Genomic DNA, 18,336 nt, shown 5'->3' with positions numbered 1-18,336 from the left:
AACCCTAATTCGACTACACCAGTGGCACTCATTGTGCGGCCTGCATGCTGCATTCATTTATGGCTCACGGTGAATTTCCTATTTTCCATTCATAATACATAACAATGATACAATTTCAATTCAATGCGTTTAATGCAAGCCTGAATGACAGTGTCCCCCGAACCCCCCACCCCCATCTCAGCCTCCGTATCTATGGTGCAATACACTATGTATCGGGGGGCTAGGGTCAGTCTGTTATATCTGGTGTAATTCTCCTGTCTTATCTGGTGTCCCGTGTGAACTTAAATATGCTCCCTCTAATTCTCTCTATCCCACTCCTCCCGGAGGACCATGCCTCAGGACTACCTGGTCTGATGACTCCTGGCTGTCCTCAGTCCATCTGGTCTTGCTGCTGCTCCAGTTTCAACTGTTCTGCCTATGGAACTCTGATCTGTTCACCGGACATGCTACCTTGTCCCAGACCTGCTGTTTTCGACTCTCTCTCTCTCTCTCTTTCTACCGCACCGGCTGTCTCGACCTCTAAATGCTCGGCTATGAAAAGCCAACTGACATTTGCTCCTGAGGTGCTGGCCTGGTTCCTCTCTAGGTTTCTTCTTAGGTTCCTGCTTTTCTAGGGATTTTTCCTATCCACTGTACTTCTACATCTGCATTGCTTGCTGTTCGGGATTTTAGGCTGGGTTTCTGTATAAGCACTTTGTGACATCTGGTGATGTTAAAGGGGCTTTATAAATACATTTGATTGAGTGATAATTGGGAAAAATCAAGTTGATGATTTTACAGACTGCAGATCAGCTCATGAAAAACAGGGAGATGAAGAGAGGAAACGGTTTAAATATCAAGGTATTGTCGTGGAAATTACCACTAAGGACTCCCAAGTCAAAGTTTAATGAACACATCTTTATTGATATCTTTATTGATATTGAAGCTCTCATTGATATTGAAGCTCTATTGAAGCTCTCATTAGGGCAGCAATACGAGACAGTGCAGAGAGGCGGGGGAAATGTTCTAGCTGTATTTTGACATGCATAGGTGAGACGTGCTCTGATACAGCAACCTATGGATTACAATGAAGGGTTTTGGGTTTCAGTGGGATTGGGACAATAGGAAAATAGCCTTTATATAAAGGCTAGTGAGTCAATAGATAAATAATACATTTGATTTGGGCTAAATTATTGCATGCTAAATGTTTCTGGTCAGTGATAGAAGAGCAAATGAATAAATGAGCTACCATTTCAACTTGTACAGCCAGAGAGCAATTAACCAAATATACAGACAGAGATTCAGTGAAATAAAATCACATTGATTGATTTACAGATATGTCACATGTTTTTAGGTTGGGAGTAGGACAAACTACTACGCAAGTGTAGAGCAAAATAGAGCAAAAAAGGATGATCATTAGTACACTACAACATAGCCTATTGGTTACCAAATATCCAAATGGAGACTCAGTGAAAACAACAATGTGACATTGATTTATCTAGATGAGTCCCCTTAGCTTGTCTCAATGCAGCGTGATGGCACTGCCCCCGTCAAAACGGTTCTGAAATTAGCATCTACGTGACCACACACAACTATTGCTGTAAATTAGTATAACGGTTGGATATGACTTTGGGAGTTACAGTATAAGCATGAATTTGATACATGCCTTCAATTGCATTAGAATACATTTTTACAATATTTTCATCATTCAGAGGATCATAATTAGGTGAGTTGTCCTCTCTCTGTGCTTTTTTCTGGCCCAATGTCCGTTTCCTCGTCTCCTCACTCCGCTGCCGCCCACCTCCGCCATTTTGTTCTCAACACCAGTTTAAATCAACATATCCTACTGTTTTCCAGAAATCTTGCTTTTTTTCGCGTTCAGGCGCGTTCGGGCTATTTTATTTCTGTGATGTCGGACTAGGCCTAGGCTCCGACTTCATCTCACCAGGCTCGGGTCGGACCGGGATCGAATTTTGAGTTCTGATGATAACTGTAAATTGCATTTGTTTCTCGTGTGCAGTCAGGCAGTGTCAAGTATGTGTGTGCTTTGAATTTATGGAGACTTTGTGTGAAGTAAATAAGCTAAGGTAAACGCTTGCCTGTTTGGATATGTGCCATTTGACTTTTAGCTAATTTGCTGCTGCGCATGTGTATTTTGTGGAACTGCATTAGTGCAACAGTGGCGGGAAATGTTGTAGTTTCCTGGGTCTTGCCATTAAAAAAAAATGTGAAATGTGAAGAGTGTTCCTGGGACAGTCCGGGGATCCCAGTTACTGTTGTTAATTCTCAAAGTATCCCATGTTGAGTCAAAAAGCCACCACCACACAAGGTTAAAACACTGAGGTCCTCCCAGTCTGCTGGGCCACTACCAGCTTGTCCACAGGTTCACTGTATATTCATGTTGTTTCTCACGACTCTGGCTGCTGAGGAAGAGGGTATCGTACTAGGGTGATCTTACAGTCTACTTCCTCTTGTGCTGGGATGTAGAGGTTCTCATTAATGCTCATCTCATTGTTGTTGTTGAACATATCACTGATGAGGTTGGTTGGCTTGGGAACTTTGGGGAGGATCTTGTCCTTGTGTCTATAGGCAGAAGACACAGTCATTTGGTATAATATCTAAAAAAGGACCTACAATATATTCATCACCATTCAGAGATCACAGTATCCCATATTTTGTGGAGTGAATTCAGATGTGTATAGATTGATGTGTACTCACTTCCTTATACAAAAACAAACCAGGATGGAAACTATAACCGCCATGACTGAAATGAAGACGGCTGCAACATGCAGGTGCCAATCCCGATTCCCATCTTTACCTAAACAAACAAACAACAACGTCAGGATAGAGGTTTACACATAACCAGCTAATAAGATGTTAAATCCACTTCAATCAGTGTACATGAATGGGAGGAGACAGCTTAAATAAAGATGTTTAAGCTTTGAGACAATTGAGACATGGATTGTGTATGTCAAATCAAATCAAAGTTTATTTGTCACGTGTGCCGAATACAACACGTGTAGACCTTACAGTGAAATGCTTACTTACAGGCTCTAACCAAGAGTACGAAAAAAAGGTATGTGTGTGTAGGTAAGTAAAGAAATAAAACAACAGTAAAAAGACATTTGAAAATAAGACTAGCAAGGCTATATACAGACACTGTTTAGTCAGGCTTATTGAGGTAGTATGTACATGTAGGTATGGTTAAAGTGACTATGGGGGCACCTCAGGGGTGTGTGCTCAGTCCCCTCCTGTACTCCCTGTTCACTTAATACTGCATGGCCAGGCATGACTATAACACCATCATTAAGTTTGCCGATGCCACAACAGTGGTAGGTCTGATCACCGATAACGATGAGACAACCTATAGGAAGGAGGTCAGAGACCTGGCCATGTGGTGCCTAGACAACAACCAACGTGATCAAGACAAAGGCGAGGATTGTGGACTACAGGAAAAGGAGGATCGAGCACTCCCCGATTCTCATCGACAGGGCTGTAGTGGAGCAGGTTGAGAGATTCAAGTTCATTGGTGTCCACATCAACAACAAACTATCATGGTCTAAACACACCAAGACAGTCGTGAAGCGGGCATGACAAAGCCTATTCCCCCTCAGGAGACTGAAAATATTTTGCATGGGTCCTCAGATCCTCAAAAAAGTTCTACAGCTGCACCATTGAAAGCATAACTGGTTGCATCACTGCCTGGTATGGCAACTGCTTGGCCTCTGATCGCAAGGCACTACAGAGGGTAGTGCATATGGCCCAGTACATAACAGGGGCCAAGCTTCCTGCTATCCAGGACCTCTATACAGTGCCTTGCGAAAGTATTCAGCCCCCTTGAACTTTGCAACCTTTTGCCACATTTCAGGCTTCAAACATAAAGATAAAACTGTATTTTTTCTGAAGAATCAACAACAAGTGGGACACAATCATGAAGTGGAACGACATTTATTGGATATTTCAAACTTTTTTAACAAATCAAAAACTGAAACATTGGGCGTGCAAAATTATTCATACCCTTTACTTTCAGTGCAGCTGTAACGACGTTCTTCGTTTGTCAAAAGAGAGTCGGACCGAAATGCAGCGTAGTGGTTACTCATGACTTTAAAGAAAAAGTGACACATGAAATAACTATACAAAATACAAAACAACAAACGGAACGTGAAACCTAATTACAGCCTATCTGGTGAAACTACACAGAGACAGGAACAATCACCCACGAAATACACAGCGAAACCCCGGCTACCTAAATACGGTTCCCAATCAGAGACAACGAGAATCACCTGACTCTGATTGAGAACCGCCTCAGGCAGCCAAGCCTATACAACACCCCTACTCAACCGCAATCCCAATAATACAAAACCCCAATACGACATACAACAACATAAACCCATGTCACACCCTGGCCTGACCAAATAATATAACGAAAACACAAAATACAATGACCAAGGCGTGACAGCAGCAAACTCTCTCCAGAAGTTCAGTGAGGATCTCTGAATGATCCAATGTTGACCTAAATGACTAATGATGATAAATACAATCCACCTGTGTGTAATCAAGTCTCCGTATAAATACACCTGCACTGTGATAGTCTCAGAGGTCCGTTAAAAGCGCAGAGAGCATCATGAAGAACAAGGAACACACCAGGCAGGTCCGAGATACTGTTGTGAAGAAGTTTAAAGCCGGATTTGGATACAAAAAGATTTCCCAAGCTTTAAACATCCCAAGGAGCACTGTGCAAGCGATAATATTGAAATGGAAGGAGTATCAGACCACTGCAAATCTACCAAGACCTGGCCGTCCCTCTAAACTTTCAGCTCATACAAGGAGAAGACTGATCAGAGATGCAGCCAAGAGGCCCATGATCACTCTGGATGAACTGCAGAGATCTACAGCTGAGGTGGGAGACTCTGTCCATAGGACAACAATCAGTCGTATATTGCACAAATCTGGCCTTTATGGAAGAGTGGCAAGAAGAAAGCCATTTCTTAAAGATATCCATAAAAAGTGTCATTTAAAGTTTGCCACAAGCCACCTGGGAGACACACCAAACATGTGGAAGAAGGTGCTCTGGTCAGATGAAACCAAAATTGAACTTTTTGGCAACAATGCAAAACGTTATGTTTGGCATAAAAGCAACACAGCTCATCACCCTGAACACACCATCCCCACTGTCAAACATGGTGGTGGCAGCATCATGGTTTGGGCCTGCTTTTCTTCAGCAGGGACAGGGAAGATGGTTAAAATTGATGGGAAGATGGATGGAGCCAAATACAGGACCATTCTGGAAGAAAACCTGATGGAGTCTGCAAAAGACCTGAGACTGGGACGGAGATTTGTCTTCCAACAAGACAATGATCCAAAACATAAAGCAAAATCTACAATGGAATGGTTCAAAAATAAACATATCCAGGTGTTAGAATGGCCAAGTCAAAGTCCAGACCTGAATCCAATCCAGGATCTGTGGAAAGAACTGAAAACTGCTGTTCACAAATGCTCTCTCTCCATCCAACCTCACTGAGCTCGAGCTGTTTTGCAAGGAGGAATGGGAAAAAATGTCAGTCTCTCGATGTGCAAAACCGATAGAGACATACCCCAAGCAACTTACTGCTGTAATCGCAGCAAAAGGTGGCGCTACAAAGTATTAACTCAAGGGGGCTGAATAATTTTGCACGCCCAATTTTTCAGTTTTTGATTTGTTAAAAAAGTTTGAAATATCCAATAAATGTCGTTCCAATTCATGATTGTGTCCCACTTGTTGATTCTTCACAAAAATATACAGTTTTATATCTTTATGTTTGAAGCCTGAAATGTGGCAAAAGGTCGCAAAGTTCAAGGGGGTCGAATACTTTCGCAAGGCACTGTACCAGGTGGTATCAGAGGATGGTCAAAGACTCCAGCCACCTTAGTCATTGACTGTTCTCACTGCTACCGCATGGCAAGAGCTACTGGGGTGCTAAATCTAGGTCCAAAAGACTTCTTAACAGCTAATAAAATGGCTACCCAGACTATTTGCATTGCCCCCCCCTCTCTTTTACGCTGCTGCTACTCTCTGTTTATTATCTATGCATAGTCACTTTAACTCTACCTACATGTACATATTACCTCAATTACCTCGACTAACCGGTGCCCCCGCACATTAATTCTGCACCGGTACCCCCTGTTTATAGCCTCGCTATTGTTATTTTACTGCTGCTCTTTAATTAACTTAATAATAATAATAATTTTTACTCTTACATTTTTTACTTAACACATTTTTTCTTAAAACTGCATTATTGGTTAAGGGTTTGTAAGTAAGCATTTCATTGTAAGGTCTCCCTACACCTGTTGTATTCGGCGCATGTGACAAATACAATTTGTTTATACCAGCTCCATTTTATTTAGCTTATAATTATGAGAGGATGGCCCAAGAAGAAAGAAAGAACGGGGAAAACCATACCATATATTTTCTCCTCAGTCCAGTCACCCTCTCCCATACCACACAATTGTGAAAAGATGGGTTTAATGCGAACACGATACTGACAGTAAGGGTCATAGTTCACCATGATCCAAGTCTTGTCTTCTAAGGACTTACTCTGGAACGACATTACAGCAACAGACATTTGAGTGCTTTTAGTTTACTAAACCTACATACTGTAATTCAAGACAACAAAGTTGATAAATAAAAGTGTACTTTATACAGTGGCTGGTTGTAAAAGACAATAACATTTTTGCAGACAAGTACTAAAACGAAACAATGGCAGATTCACTGCCCATACAGAATCACTACCCACACTTCGCTTTCCTTACCTCAGGCATTTTACATCTGGTATAGTTGATGATGTACTTCCAACAGCGTGGATGTCTTATGTCTGGTGAAATCCAGCTAATATTGAGGTTGCTCCCTTCCTCTGTGATCTTCAATTCAAGAGGTATAGGCTGCACTGCAGGAAGCATGGACAGGGAAAGAGATAATAAAGCAACCTTTGAGAGAAAAACTGTATATATTGATGAAAATTAGATGCAAATTAAACCAAATCGCCACGGGATGTTGATGCAACGTGATTACGATGATGTTAATTAAATAATAATGAAACTATGATGACTCAGACTATTTATTATTTAGATTTCAGCCTCAGATTTAGCCTGAAGAGTGAAAATAGAGTAGTTTTAGTCTTACCATGGTCCTTAGGATTCACCATGAAGGTATTCCGTACCGATGAACCGTTGAGAGTCCCATTGACCTGGAAGAAGATCCGCATGTGGAAGTCTCCTCTCAGATGACATCCTGTCCTCTGATTGCCGTTGTACAGGTACTCATTGCATTCCGATACCTTACTCATATTTTTTAACCTGAAAAATCTGAAATGACGGGACTGAGATTGTATAGGTGTTGTCATAGTTACGGTCCTAAATATTTCCTAACCACATGACCCAATCAGGAAAAACATTGGATCATAGATATAACAACTGAAAAACCAGCCAAACAAAGACTATCTTTGTAACTCTTCATCTATATTTTGTTGAATATAAACACTCTTCCACAGTTAGCCTTGTATTGATTGGACTGTGAGTGGTGGAGAAGCAGGAAGTAGAATTGTTCTCATTTTTTTGTTTGTTTTTTGTTGTTGAATTTTTACCCCTTTTTCTGGTGTCCAATTGTTGTAGTAGCTTGTCTCATCGCTACAACTCCCGTACGTCCTCCGATACACAACCCAACCAAGCCACACTGCTTCTTAACACAGCGCGCATCCAACCCGGAAACTAGCCGCACCTGGCAACCTTGGCTAGCATGCACTGCGCCCGGCCCGCCACAGGAGTCGCTGGTGCACGATGAGACAAGGACATCGCTACCGACCAAGCCCTCCCTAAACCGGACAATGCTAGGCCAATTGTGTGTCGTCCCATGGACCTCCCGGTCGCGGCCGGTTACAACAGAGCCTGGGCGAGAACCCAGAGTCTCTGATGGCACAGCTGGTGCTGCAGTACAGCACCCTTAAGCACTGCGCCACCCAGGAGGCCCCCAGTAGAAGTGTTCTCACCCGTAGTAAAGCTGGAGGTCTTCTGGGACCTGATTGGCTAGGAGCCAGCTGCAGTTCATGGCATTAGAAGTGTAGAGAAAACATTTGAAGTTCGTCACCAACTCTGTTATAGGAGAGAGAGAAAGAGCGAGAGGGTAGAGATCGAGAGAGAGAGATTTACACCCAAGTCAATGACTTTAACTCTATAGTATACTGTACAGTGCCTTGCGAAAGTATTCAGCCCCCTTGAACTTTGCAACCTTTTGCCACATTTCAGGCTTCAAACATAAAGATATAAAACTGTATTTTTTGTGAAGAATCAACAACAAGTGGGACACAATCATGAAGTGGAACAACATTTATTGGATATTTCAAACTTTTTTAACAAATCAAAAACTGAAAAATTGGGCGTGCAAAATTATTCAGCCCCTTTACTTTCAGTGCAGCAAACTCTCTCCAGAAGTTCAGTGAGGATCTCTGAATGATCCAATGTTGACCTAAATTACTAATGATGATAAATACAATCCACCTGTGTGTAATCAATTCTCTGTATAAATGCACCTGCACTGTGATAGTCTCAGAGGTCCGTTAAAAGCGCAGAGAGCATCATGAAGAACAAGGAACACACCAGGCAGGTCCGAGATACTGTTATGAAGAAGTTTAAAGCCGGATTTGGATACAAAAAGATTTCCCAAGCTTTAAACATCCCAAGGAGCACTGTGCAAGCGATAATATTGAAATGGAAGGAGTATCAGACCACTGCAAATCTACCAAGACCTGGCCGTCCCTCTAAACTTTCAGCTCATACAAGGAGAAGACTGATCAGAGATGCAGCCAAGAGGCCCATGATCACTCTGGATGAACTGCAGAGATCTATAGCTGAGGTGGGAGACTCTGTCCATAGGACAACAATCAGTCGTATATTGCACAAATCTGGCCTTTATGGAAGAGTGGCAAGAAGAAAGCCATTTCTTAAAGATATCCATAAAAAGTGTTGTTTAAAGTTTGCCACAAGCCACCTGGGAGACACACCAAACATGTGGAAGAAGGTGCTCTGGTCAGATGAAACCAAAATGGAACTTTTTGGCAACAATGCAAAACGTTATGTTTGGCGTAAAAGCAACACAGCTCATCACCCTGAACACACCATCCCCACTGTCAAACATGGTGGTGGCAGCATTATGGTTTGGGCCTGCTTTTCTTCAGCAGGGACAGGGAAGATGGTTAAAATTGATGGGAAGATGGATGGAGCCAAATACAGGACCATTCTGGAAGAAAACCTGATGGAGTCTGCAAAAGACCTGAGACTGGGACAGAGATTTGTCTTCCAACAAGACAATGATCCAAAACATAAAGCAAAATCTACAATGGAATGGTTCAAAAATAAACATATCCAGGTGCTAGAATGGCCAAGTCAAAGTCCAGACCTGAATCCAATCGAGAATCTGTGGAAAGAACTGAAAACTGCTGTTCACAAATGCTCTCCATCCAACCTCACTGAGCTCGAACTGTTTTGCAAGAAGGAATGGGAAAAAATGTCAGTCTCTCGATGTGAAAAACTGATAGAGACATACCCCAAGCGACTTATAGCTGTAATCGCAGCAATAGGTGGCGCTACAAAGTATTAACTTAAGGGGGCTGAATAATTCTGCACGCCCAATTTTTCAGTTTTTGATTTGTTAAAAAAGTTTGACATATCCAATAAATGTCGTTCCACTTCATGATTGTGGCCCACTTGTTGTTGATTCTTCACAAAAAAATACAGTTTTATATATTTATGTTTGAAGCGTGAAATGTAGCAAAAAGTCGCAAAGTTCAAGGGGGCCGAATACTTTCGCAAGGCACTGTATATGGCCAGTTCCCTGGACAGAGATTGTCTAGTACTGGCCTAAAAAGAATGTTTATGGAGATCCTCCTTAAAAATTGCGTTGTTTCCAAGACTAGGTTTAATCTGATTTGGAAAAACAGCCAATAGAGAGTGACAGTTGTTTAGGAGAACATTCTGTTGTTGATAACCAACCTGTGGGGGCAGGGATGGTGTGAACTACAGTTTGACTCATCTGGGTCCTGTTACACTGAGTTTGTATGAAGAAACGCACACCTCCCATCAGAGGAAAACACTCCTCTAACCGTGTTTCCTTCTTCATCCTGCTTATGTTCTTCTGTGAGGAGAAGAATTAAAGATATTACAGAGGGAATGAATTTAGGAACTTAACAGGAATAAGGGGCTATCTACCAATGTTTAATGTGCCCATAGAGCTCTGGTCAAAAGTAGTGCAGTATATAGAGCACAGAGTGCCATTTGGGATGAAGCCTTTGTCTGGGTGATGATGGGTTGTTGGTTTAGTGTTTTATGGAAATGTTCAGTATGAGTCTGTGAAAAATATTTTGGCTTCAGAGGATAAATGTAATCTAATCTAAAAAAAAATCATCCAAAGTAAAGTCTAACATTAGCTTTTTAACTTGATCTAGTGCCAGAATACAAGTACTGCCAGCAGTACGAGGAAGGGTTTATATTACTGCACATATGTAGGCCTACAACCCATTGGAAAACAGTGTGCAGACAGTCAATCATGTTCAACAGACAACTCTATTCGGTTGACCGATGATAGCGAGGACGGCCTGTAACGTTTTCCTCACCTGGCCTATCCATGACATATTGATATGGTATTTACATCTCTGACTATCAACATTCTCCAGTAGACTCCATGAAAGCTCCCAGCAGAACTCGTTCGTCCAAGAGAAAGTCACATTTCTTGGTGATGGGAGCTCTAAAGGAAAAACAATAACAACTCTTATTATGGTCATGCTCAAGGGTTAAGTGGGATACATACAGGGGTATAAAGTGGTTGTAAATCAAATAAAATGTTAATTGTCACATGCGCTGATTACAACATGTGTAGACCTTACCGTGAAATGCTTACTTACAAGCCCTAAACCAACAATGTAGTTTTTGCACATTTGGGCAGTTTTGATACATTTTTAACATAAATACAATGGTTCATTGGATCAGTCTAAAACTTGGCACATCCACGGCTGCCATCTAGTGGCCAACATCTAAATTGCACCTGGGCTGGAATAATACATTATGGCCTTTCTCTTGCATTTCAAAGATGATGGTATAAAAAAATACAAAAGAATGGTTGTTTTTTTCTTTGAATTATCTTGTACCAGAACTATTGTGTTATATTCTCCTATATTCATTTCACATGTCCACAAACTTCAAAGTGTTTTCTTTCAAATGGTACCAATAATATGCATATCCTTGCTTCAGGGCCTGGGGCCGATCCTTAAGAGGTTCATTGTTGAGATCTGATATTCTGTGCAGCGCAGGCCAATGTCATAAGACTATCTTCAACCAATCACGTTTCTGAAATCGTTTCGCGCAAAATTCCAGCTAAACTCGGAGATGACAGTTAGGCCTCACTACTTACAAAACGCGTGCTTCTGACGAAGAGCTACAAAAGTAAGTAAATAGCCCTATTAGACTGAAAGATATATGGTCATTTCGTCAAATGTGTGAGGCTCTCCAGTCTCCATGCTCATTAGTTGCTCATTCAACATATTCGAGGCTACTTCTGTCATGTTTTGTCATTTATTATCTTGTCTTGTCCCTGTGCTTCCCATTCTATTCGTTTCCCTCTGCTGGTCTTATTAGGTTCTTTCCCTCTTTCTATCCCTCTCTCTCCCCCTCCCTCTCTCACTCTCTCGCTCTCTCTTCTCTCTATCGTTCCGTTCCTGCTCCCAGCTGTTCCTATTCCCCTAATCAATCATTTAGTCTTCCCACACCTGTTCCCGATCCTTTCCCCTGATTAGAGTCCCTATTTCTTCCTTTGTGTTCCGTTCCTGTCCTGTCGGTTCCTTGTCTAGAATTCACCGTGCTGTGTTTGTGTATCGCCCTGTCGTGTCGTGTTTTCCTCAGATGCTGCGTGGTGAGCAGGTGTCTGAGTCTGTCTGGTTCAAGTGCCTTCCCGAGGCAACCTGCTGTTCACCTGCTGTTCAAGATCGAGTCTCCAGTTTGTCCTCGTCATTTCGAGTGAAAGTTGTGTTTTTTGTTTGTATTTACTTTACTGGATTAAAGACTCTGTTTTCGCCAAGTCGCTTTTGGGTCCTCTTTCACCTGCATGACAGAAGGAACCGACCAAGGAATGGACCCAGCGACTTCAGACGCTCGTTACACTGCCGTCGAGATCCAAGGAGCCATGCTCGGCAGACACGAGCAGGAATTGTCTGCTGCTCGCCATGCCGTGGAGAACCTGGCCGCTCAGGTTTCCGACCTCTCTGGACAGTTCCAGAGTCTACGTCTCGTGCCACCTGTTACTTCCTGGCCTGCCGAGCCTCCAGAACCTAGGGTTAATAACCCACCTTGCTACTCCGGGCAGCCCACTGAGTGCCGCTCCTTTCTCACGCAGTGTGAGATTGTGTTCTCTCTCCAACCCAACACATACTCTAGAGAGAGAGCTCGGGTTGCTTACGTCATTTCACTCCTTACTGGCCGGGCTCGAGAATGGGGCACAGCTATCTGGGAGGCAAGGGCTGATTGCTCTAACAAGTTCCAGAACTTTAAAGAGGAGATGATTCGGGTTTTTGACCGTTCAGTTTTTGGTAGGGAGGCTTCTAGGGCCCTGGCTTCCTTATGCCAAGGTGAACGGTCCATAACGGATTATTCTATTGAGTTTCGCACTCTTGCTGCCTCTAGTGAGTGGAACGAGCCGGCGCTGCTCGCTCGTTTTCTGGAGGGACTCCACGCAGTGGTTAAGGATGAGATTCTCTCCCGGGAGGTTCCTTCAGATGTGGACTCTTTGATTGCTCTCGCCATCCGCATAGAACGACGGGTAGATCTTCGTCACCGGGCTCGTGGAAGAGAGCTCGCATCAACGGTGTTTCCCTGCTCCGCATCGCAACCATCTCCTCCTCTGGCTCAGAGTCTGAGCCCATGCAGCTGGGAGGGATTCGCATCTCGACTAAGGAGAGGGAACGGAGGATCACCAACCGCCTGTGCCTCTATTGCGGAGTTGCTGGACATTTTGTTAATTCATGTCCAGTAAAAGCCAGAGCTCATCTGTAAGCGGAGGGCTACAGGTGAGCGCAACTACTCAAGTCTCTCCATCAAGATCCTGTACTACTTTGTCGGTCCATCTACGCTGGACCGGTTCGGGTGCTACATGTAGTGCCTTGATAGACTCTGGGGCTGAGGGTTGTTTCATGGACGAAGCATGGGTTCGGAAACATGACATTCCTTTCAGAGAGTTAGAGAAGCCTACGCCCATGTTCGCCTTAGATGGTAGTCATCTTCCCAGTATCAGATTTGAGACACTACCTTTAACCCTCACAGTATCTGGTAACCACAGTGAGACTATTTCTTTTTTGATTTTTCGTTCACCGTTTACACCTGTTGTTTTGGGTCATCCCTGGCTAGTATGTCATAATCCTTCTATTAATTGGTCTAGTAATTCTATCCTATCCTGGAACGTTTCTTGTCATGTGAAGTGTTTAATGTCTGCCATCCCTCCCGTTTCTTCTGTCCCTACTTCTCAGGAGGAACCTGGCGATTTGACAGGAGTGCCGGAGGAATATCATGATCTGCGCACGGTCTTCAGTCGGTCCCGAGCCAACTCCCTTCCTCCTCACCGGTCGTATGATTGTAGTATTGATCTCCTTCCGGGGACCACTCCTCCTCGGGGTAGACTATACTCTCTGTCGGCTCCCGAACGTAAGGCTCTCGAGGATTATTTGTCTGTGTCTCTTGACGCCGGTACCATAGTGCCTTCTTCCTCTCCGGCCGGGGCGGGGTTCTTTTTGTTAAGAAGAAGGACGGTACTCTGCGCCCCTGCGTGGATTATCGAGGGCTGAATGACATAACGGTTAAGAATCGTTATCCGCTTCCCCTTATGTCATCAGCCTTCGAGATTCTGCAGGGAGCCAGGTGCTTTACTAAGTTGGACCTTCGTAACGCTTACCATCTCGTGCGCATCAGAGAGGGGGACGAGTGGAAAACGGCGTTTAACACTCCGTTAGGGCATTTTAAGTACCGGGTTCTGCCGTTTGGTCTCGCCAATGCGCCAGCTGTTTTTCAGGCATTAGTTAATGATGTTCTGAGAGACATGCTGAACATCTTTGTTTTTGTCTATCTTGACGATATCCTGATTTTTTCTCCGTCACTCGAGATTCATGTTCAGCACGTTCGACGTGTTCTACAGCGCCTTTTAGAGAATTGTCTCTACGTAAAGTCTGAGAAGTGCTCTTTTCATGTCTCCTCCGTTACTTTTCTCGGTTCCGTTATTTCCGCTGAAGGTATTCAGATGGATTCCGCTAAGGTCCAAGCTGTCAGTGATTGGCCCGTTCCAAGGTCACGTGTCGAGTTGCAGCGCTTTTTAGGTTTCGCTAATTTCTATCGGCGTTTCATTCGTAATTTCGGTCAAGTTGCTGCCCCTCTCACAGCTCTTACTTCTGTCAAGACGTGTTTTAAGTGGTCCGGTTCCGCCCAGGAGCTTTTGATCTTCTAAAAGAACGTTTTACGTCCGCTCCTATCCTCGTTACTCCTGACGTCACTAGACAATTCATTGTCGAGGTTGACGCTTCAGAGGTAGGCGTGGGAGCCATTCTATCCCAGCGCTTCCAGTCTGACGATAAGGTTCATCCTTGCGCTTATTTTTCTCATCGCCTGTCGCCATCTGAGCGCAACTATGATGTGGGTAACCGTGAACTGCTCGCCATCCGCTTAGCCCTAGGCGAATGGCGACAGTGGTTGGAGGGGGCGACCGTTCCTTTTGTCGTTTGGACAGACCATAAGAACCTTGAGTACATCCGTTCTGCCAAACGACTTAATGCCCGTCAAGCTCGTTGGGCGTTGTTTTTCGCTCGTTTCGAGTTTGTGATTTCTTACCGTCCGGGTAGCAAGAACACCAAGCCTGATGCCTTATCCCGTCTGTTTAGTTCTTCTGTGGCTTCTACTGATCCCGAGGGGATTCTTCCTTATGGGCGTGTTGTCGGGTTAACAGTCTGGGGAATTGAAAGACAGGTTAAGCAAGCACTCACGCACACTGCGTCGCCGCGCGCTTGTCCTAGTAACCTCCTTTTCGTTCCTGTTTCCACTCGTCTGGCTGTTCTTCAGTGGGCTCACTCTGCCAAGTTAGCTGGTCATCCCGGTGTTCGAGGCACTCTTGCGTCTATTCGCCAGCGCTTTTGGTGGCCGACTCAGGAGCGTGACACGCGCCGTTCGTGGCTGCTTGTTCGGACTGCGCGCAGACTAAGTCGGGTAACTCTCCTCCTGCCGGTCGTCTCAGACCGCTCCCCATTCCTTCTCGACCATGGTCTCACATCGCCCTAGACTTCATTACCGGTCTGCCTTTGTCTGCGGGGAAGACTGTGATTCTTACGGTTGTCGATAGGTTCTCTAAGGCGGCACATTTCATTCCCCTCGCTAAACTTCCTTCCGCTAAGGAGACGGCACAAATCATTATCGAGAATGTATTCAGAATTCATGGCCTCCCGTTAGACGCCGTTTCAGACAGAGGCCCGCAATTCACGTCACAGTTTTGGAGGGAGTTCTGTCGTTTGATTGGTGCGTCCGTCAGTCTCTCTTCCGGGTTTCATCCCCAGTCTAACGGTCAAGCAGAGAGGGCCAATCAGACGATTGGTCGCATACTACGCAGCCTTTCTTTCAGAAACCCTGCGTCTTGGGCAGAACAGCTCCCCTGGGCAGAATACGCTCACAATTCGCTTCCTTCGTCTGCTACCGGGTTATCTCCGTTTCAGAGTAGTCTGGGTTACCAGCCTCCTCTGTTCTCATCCCAGCTTGCCGAGTCCAGCGTTCCCTCCGCTCAAGCGTTTGTCCAACGTTGTGAGCGCACCTGGAGGAGGGTGAGGTCTGCACTTTGCCGTTACAGGGCACAGACTGTGAGAGCCGCCAATAAACGCAGGATTAAGAGTCCAAGGTATTGTTGCGGCCAGAGAGTGTGGCTTTCCACTCGCAACCTTCCTCTTACGACAGCTTCTCGTAAGTTGACTCCGCGGTTCATTGGTCCGTTCCGTGTCTCCCAGGTCGTCAATCCTGTCGCTGTGCGACTGCTTCTTCCGCGACATCTTCGTCGCGTCCATCCTGTCTTCCATGTCTCCTGTGTTAAGCCCTTTCTTCGCACCCCGTTCGTCTTCCCTCCCCCTCCCGTCCTTGTCGAGAGCGCACCTATTTACAAGGTACATAAGATCATGGACATGCGTTCTCGGGACGGGGTCACCAATACTTAGTGGATTGGGAGGGTTACGGTCCTGAGGAGAGGAGTTGGGTTCCGTCTCGGGACGTGCTGGACCGTTCACTCATTGATGATTTCCTCCGTTGCCGCCAGGATTCCTCCTCGAGTGCGCCAGGAGGCGCTCGGTGAGTGGGGGGTACTGTCATGTTTTGTCATTTATTATCTTGTCTTGTCCCTGTGCTTCCCATTCTATTCGTTTCCCTCTGCTGGTCTTATTAGGTTCTTTCCCTCTTTCTATCCCTCTCTCTCCCTCCCCTCTCACTCTCTCGCTCTCTCTTCTCTCTATCGTTCCGTTCCTGCTCCCAGCTGTTCCTATTCCCCTAATCAATCATTTAGTCTTCCCACACCTGTTCCCGATCCTTTCCCCTGATTAGAGTCCCTATTTCTTCCTTTGTGTTCCGTTCCTGTCCTGTCGGTTCCTTGTCTAGAATTCACCGTGCTGTGTTTGTGTATCGCCCTGTCGTGTCGTGTTTTCCTCAGATGCTGCGTGGTGAGCAGGTGTCTGAGTCTGTCTGGTTCAAGTGCCTTCCCGAGGCAACCTGCTGTTCACCTGCTGTTCAAGATCGAGTCTACAGTTTGTCCTCGTCATTTCGAGTGAAAGTTGTGTTTTTTGTTTGTATTTACTTTACTGGATTAAAGACTCTGTTTTCGCCAAGTCGCTTTTGGGTCCTCTTTCACCTGCATGACAACTTCACAGTCCCGTTTTAAAAGTCTCCCTTCCTAACTGATTTACATTCCCTGAGACCAACCAGAAATGTTTATTTGGCCAAATATTCCCAGGCTGTCCTAAAAAGAAATTCGCAAGAAAAATGAATAGGCTGGGTGTGGCTGGTGCGCATAAATTAGCTCGTTCAGTGGAGCGCCAGAGCGTCACTTCTCACTTCTCTTCTTATTTGATAAAATTAGATTAAAGCTGAATCAATGTCTTGGAAGATCACATAATGATTAATTAGCATCATACATAACATAAACAAATATGCCTATAATAGCATAGTATAACGTTACTATTATAACAAAAACACCACACTAGTTCTTATGGGATTTTAGGAAGGTTGGCTGAATAGTCCAACAACAGTAACTCTCATGTTGCCAAAACTCAACAGCGCGCGAATGTAGACTACAAGGCAGAATGTGCTTTGATTGAAACAAAATACAGTAAGGCTATATAGTTAACACCATCTGCTCTAATTTTCTCACGCATCAGTAATTGAATTGCCAGAAGATCTAAATGCCTCCAAAACAAACATATAATGTAGGCTACACTGTCCAGCCAATGTTCCGCGAAATCATCAATTTGTCCTGCATTTGGGCATTTTAAATGTGGTCAACGGTATAGCGTTCCCATTTTAATTAAAGACACAATACGTGTATCAGCCTAATGTATTACACAGTAATCTGTTCACTCTAGATCACCTCGGTATGCACTTCCAAGTATGGACAAATTGTGTGGTGAAAATATTTGCGCAACTTGTCACTCTGACGTTATTAACGGGAAACGTCCTGAGTGCCAAACCAAGTTTAATGAAGACATAAACTGAACATATCAAACGATAGGACCAGATAGCCTACGACCATGGTATTAAAAAAACAGTATAAAAAATATGATATTACCTGTTTCAGGCTGTGTAGCTACGAATGAAACGAAATAGTACAAGACAAAAACTCCCCAGCATTTGTACATTGTATCAACCTATGCGAGTGATCTCTGTCAAGACCTGTCAGTCCCGTTTCGACCGAATTCTATCCAAAATAATGTTCTCAACAGATGTTGCGCTGTTCAGTTAAAACGGATGGAGAAAACCAGGGATCCAACAAAACCGAAACGAAACGTGGAAAACAGCTGTTTGTTGTGCTAAGAAAGAAGGATCTTACAATTCTCCCGATCCTGCTCTGAAATGAAAGTGGGCGGAGTTTGAGCAGTGGCTGTATCAACTCAGTTTATAGTTACTGTGTAGCTGTAGCCGAAACAAAGCCTAATTGAGTTTTCACCTCTAAATAAGTCAGTTGTTATGGATGCATTGACATCCATTGTTCAATATTTTCACATGGACTGGAAGTACATTATTTTACCATTAGAAATATTAAACACTTTTTCATAATTTCTG

General features: G+C 44.2%; 1 protein-coding gene across 1 annotated transcript; it reads right to left on the bottom strand.

The window, feature by feature from the left end:
• Window positions 1-876: 876 nt before the first annotated feature.
• LOC124008165 (cytokine receptor common subunit gamma-like) lies at window positions 877-18,127 on the bottom strand. The gene is made up of 9 exons (XM_046319232.1): window positions 17,843-18,127; window positions 10,620-10,750; window positions 10,000-10,141; window positions 8,001-8,103; window positions 7,139-7,320; window positions 6,769-6,902; window positions 6,419-6,554; window positions 2,698-2,797; window positions 877-2,562 (listed from the first exon to the last, which is right to left on the bottom strand). Exons 1-9 carry the CDS (start codon window positions 17,910-17,912, stop codon window positions 2,388-2,390), a joined length of 1,173 nt encoding a protein of 390 aa, XP_046175188.1. The 5' UTR covers window positions 17,913-18,127; the 3' UTR covers window positions 877-2,387.
• Window positions 18,128-18,336: the final 209 nt, after the last annotated feature.

Source organism: Oncorhynchus gorbuscha, linkage group LG21 (assembly GCF_021184085.1).
Source record: "Oncorhynchus gorbuscha isolate QuinsamMale2020 ecotype Even-year linkage group LG21, OgorEven_v1.0, whole genome shotgun sequence".
Taxonomy (NCBI): domain Eukaryota; kingdom Metazoa; phylum Chordata; class Actinopteri; order Salmoniformes; family Salmonidae; genus Oncorhynchus; species Oncorhynchus gorbuscha.
Note: the sequence above shows the minus strand (reverse complement) of the source record. Positions and strands in the feature narration are given on the sequence as shown.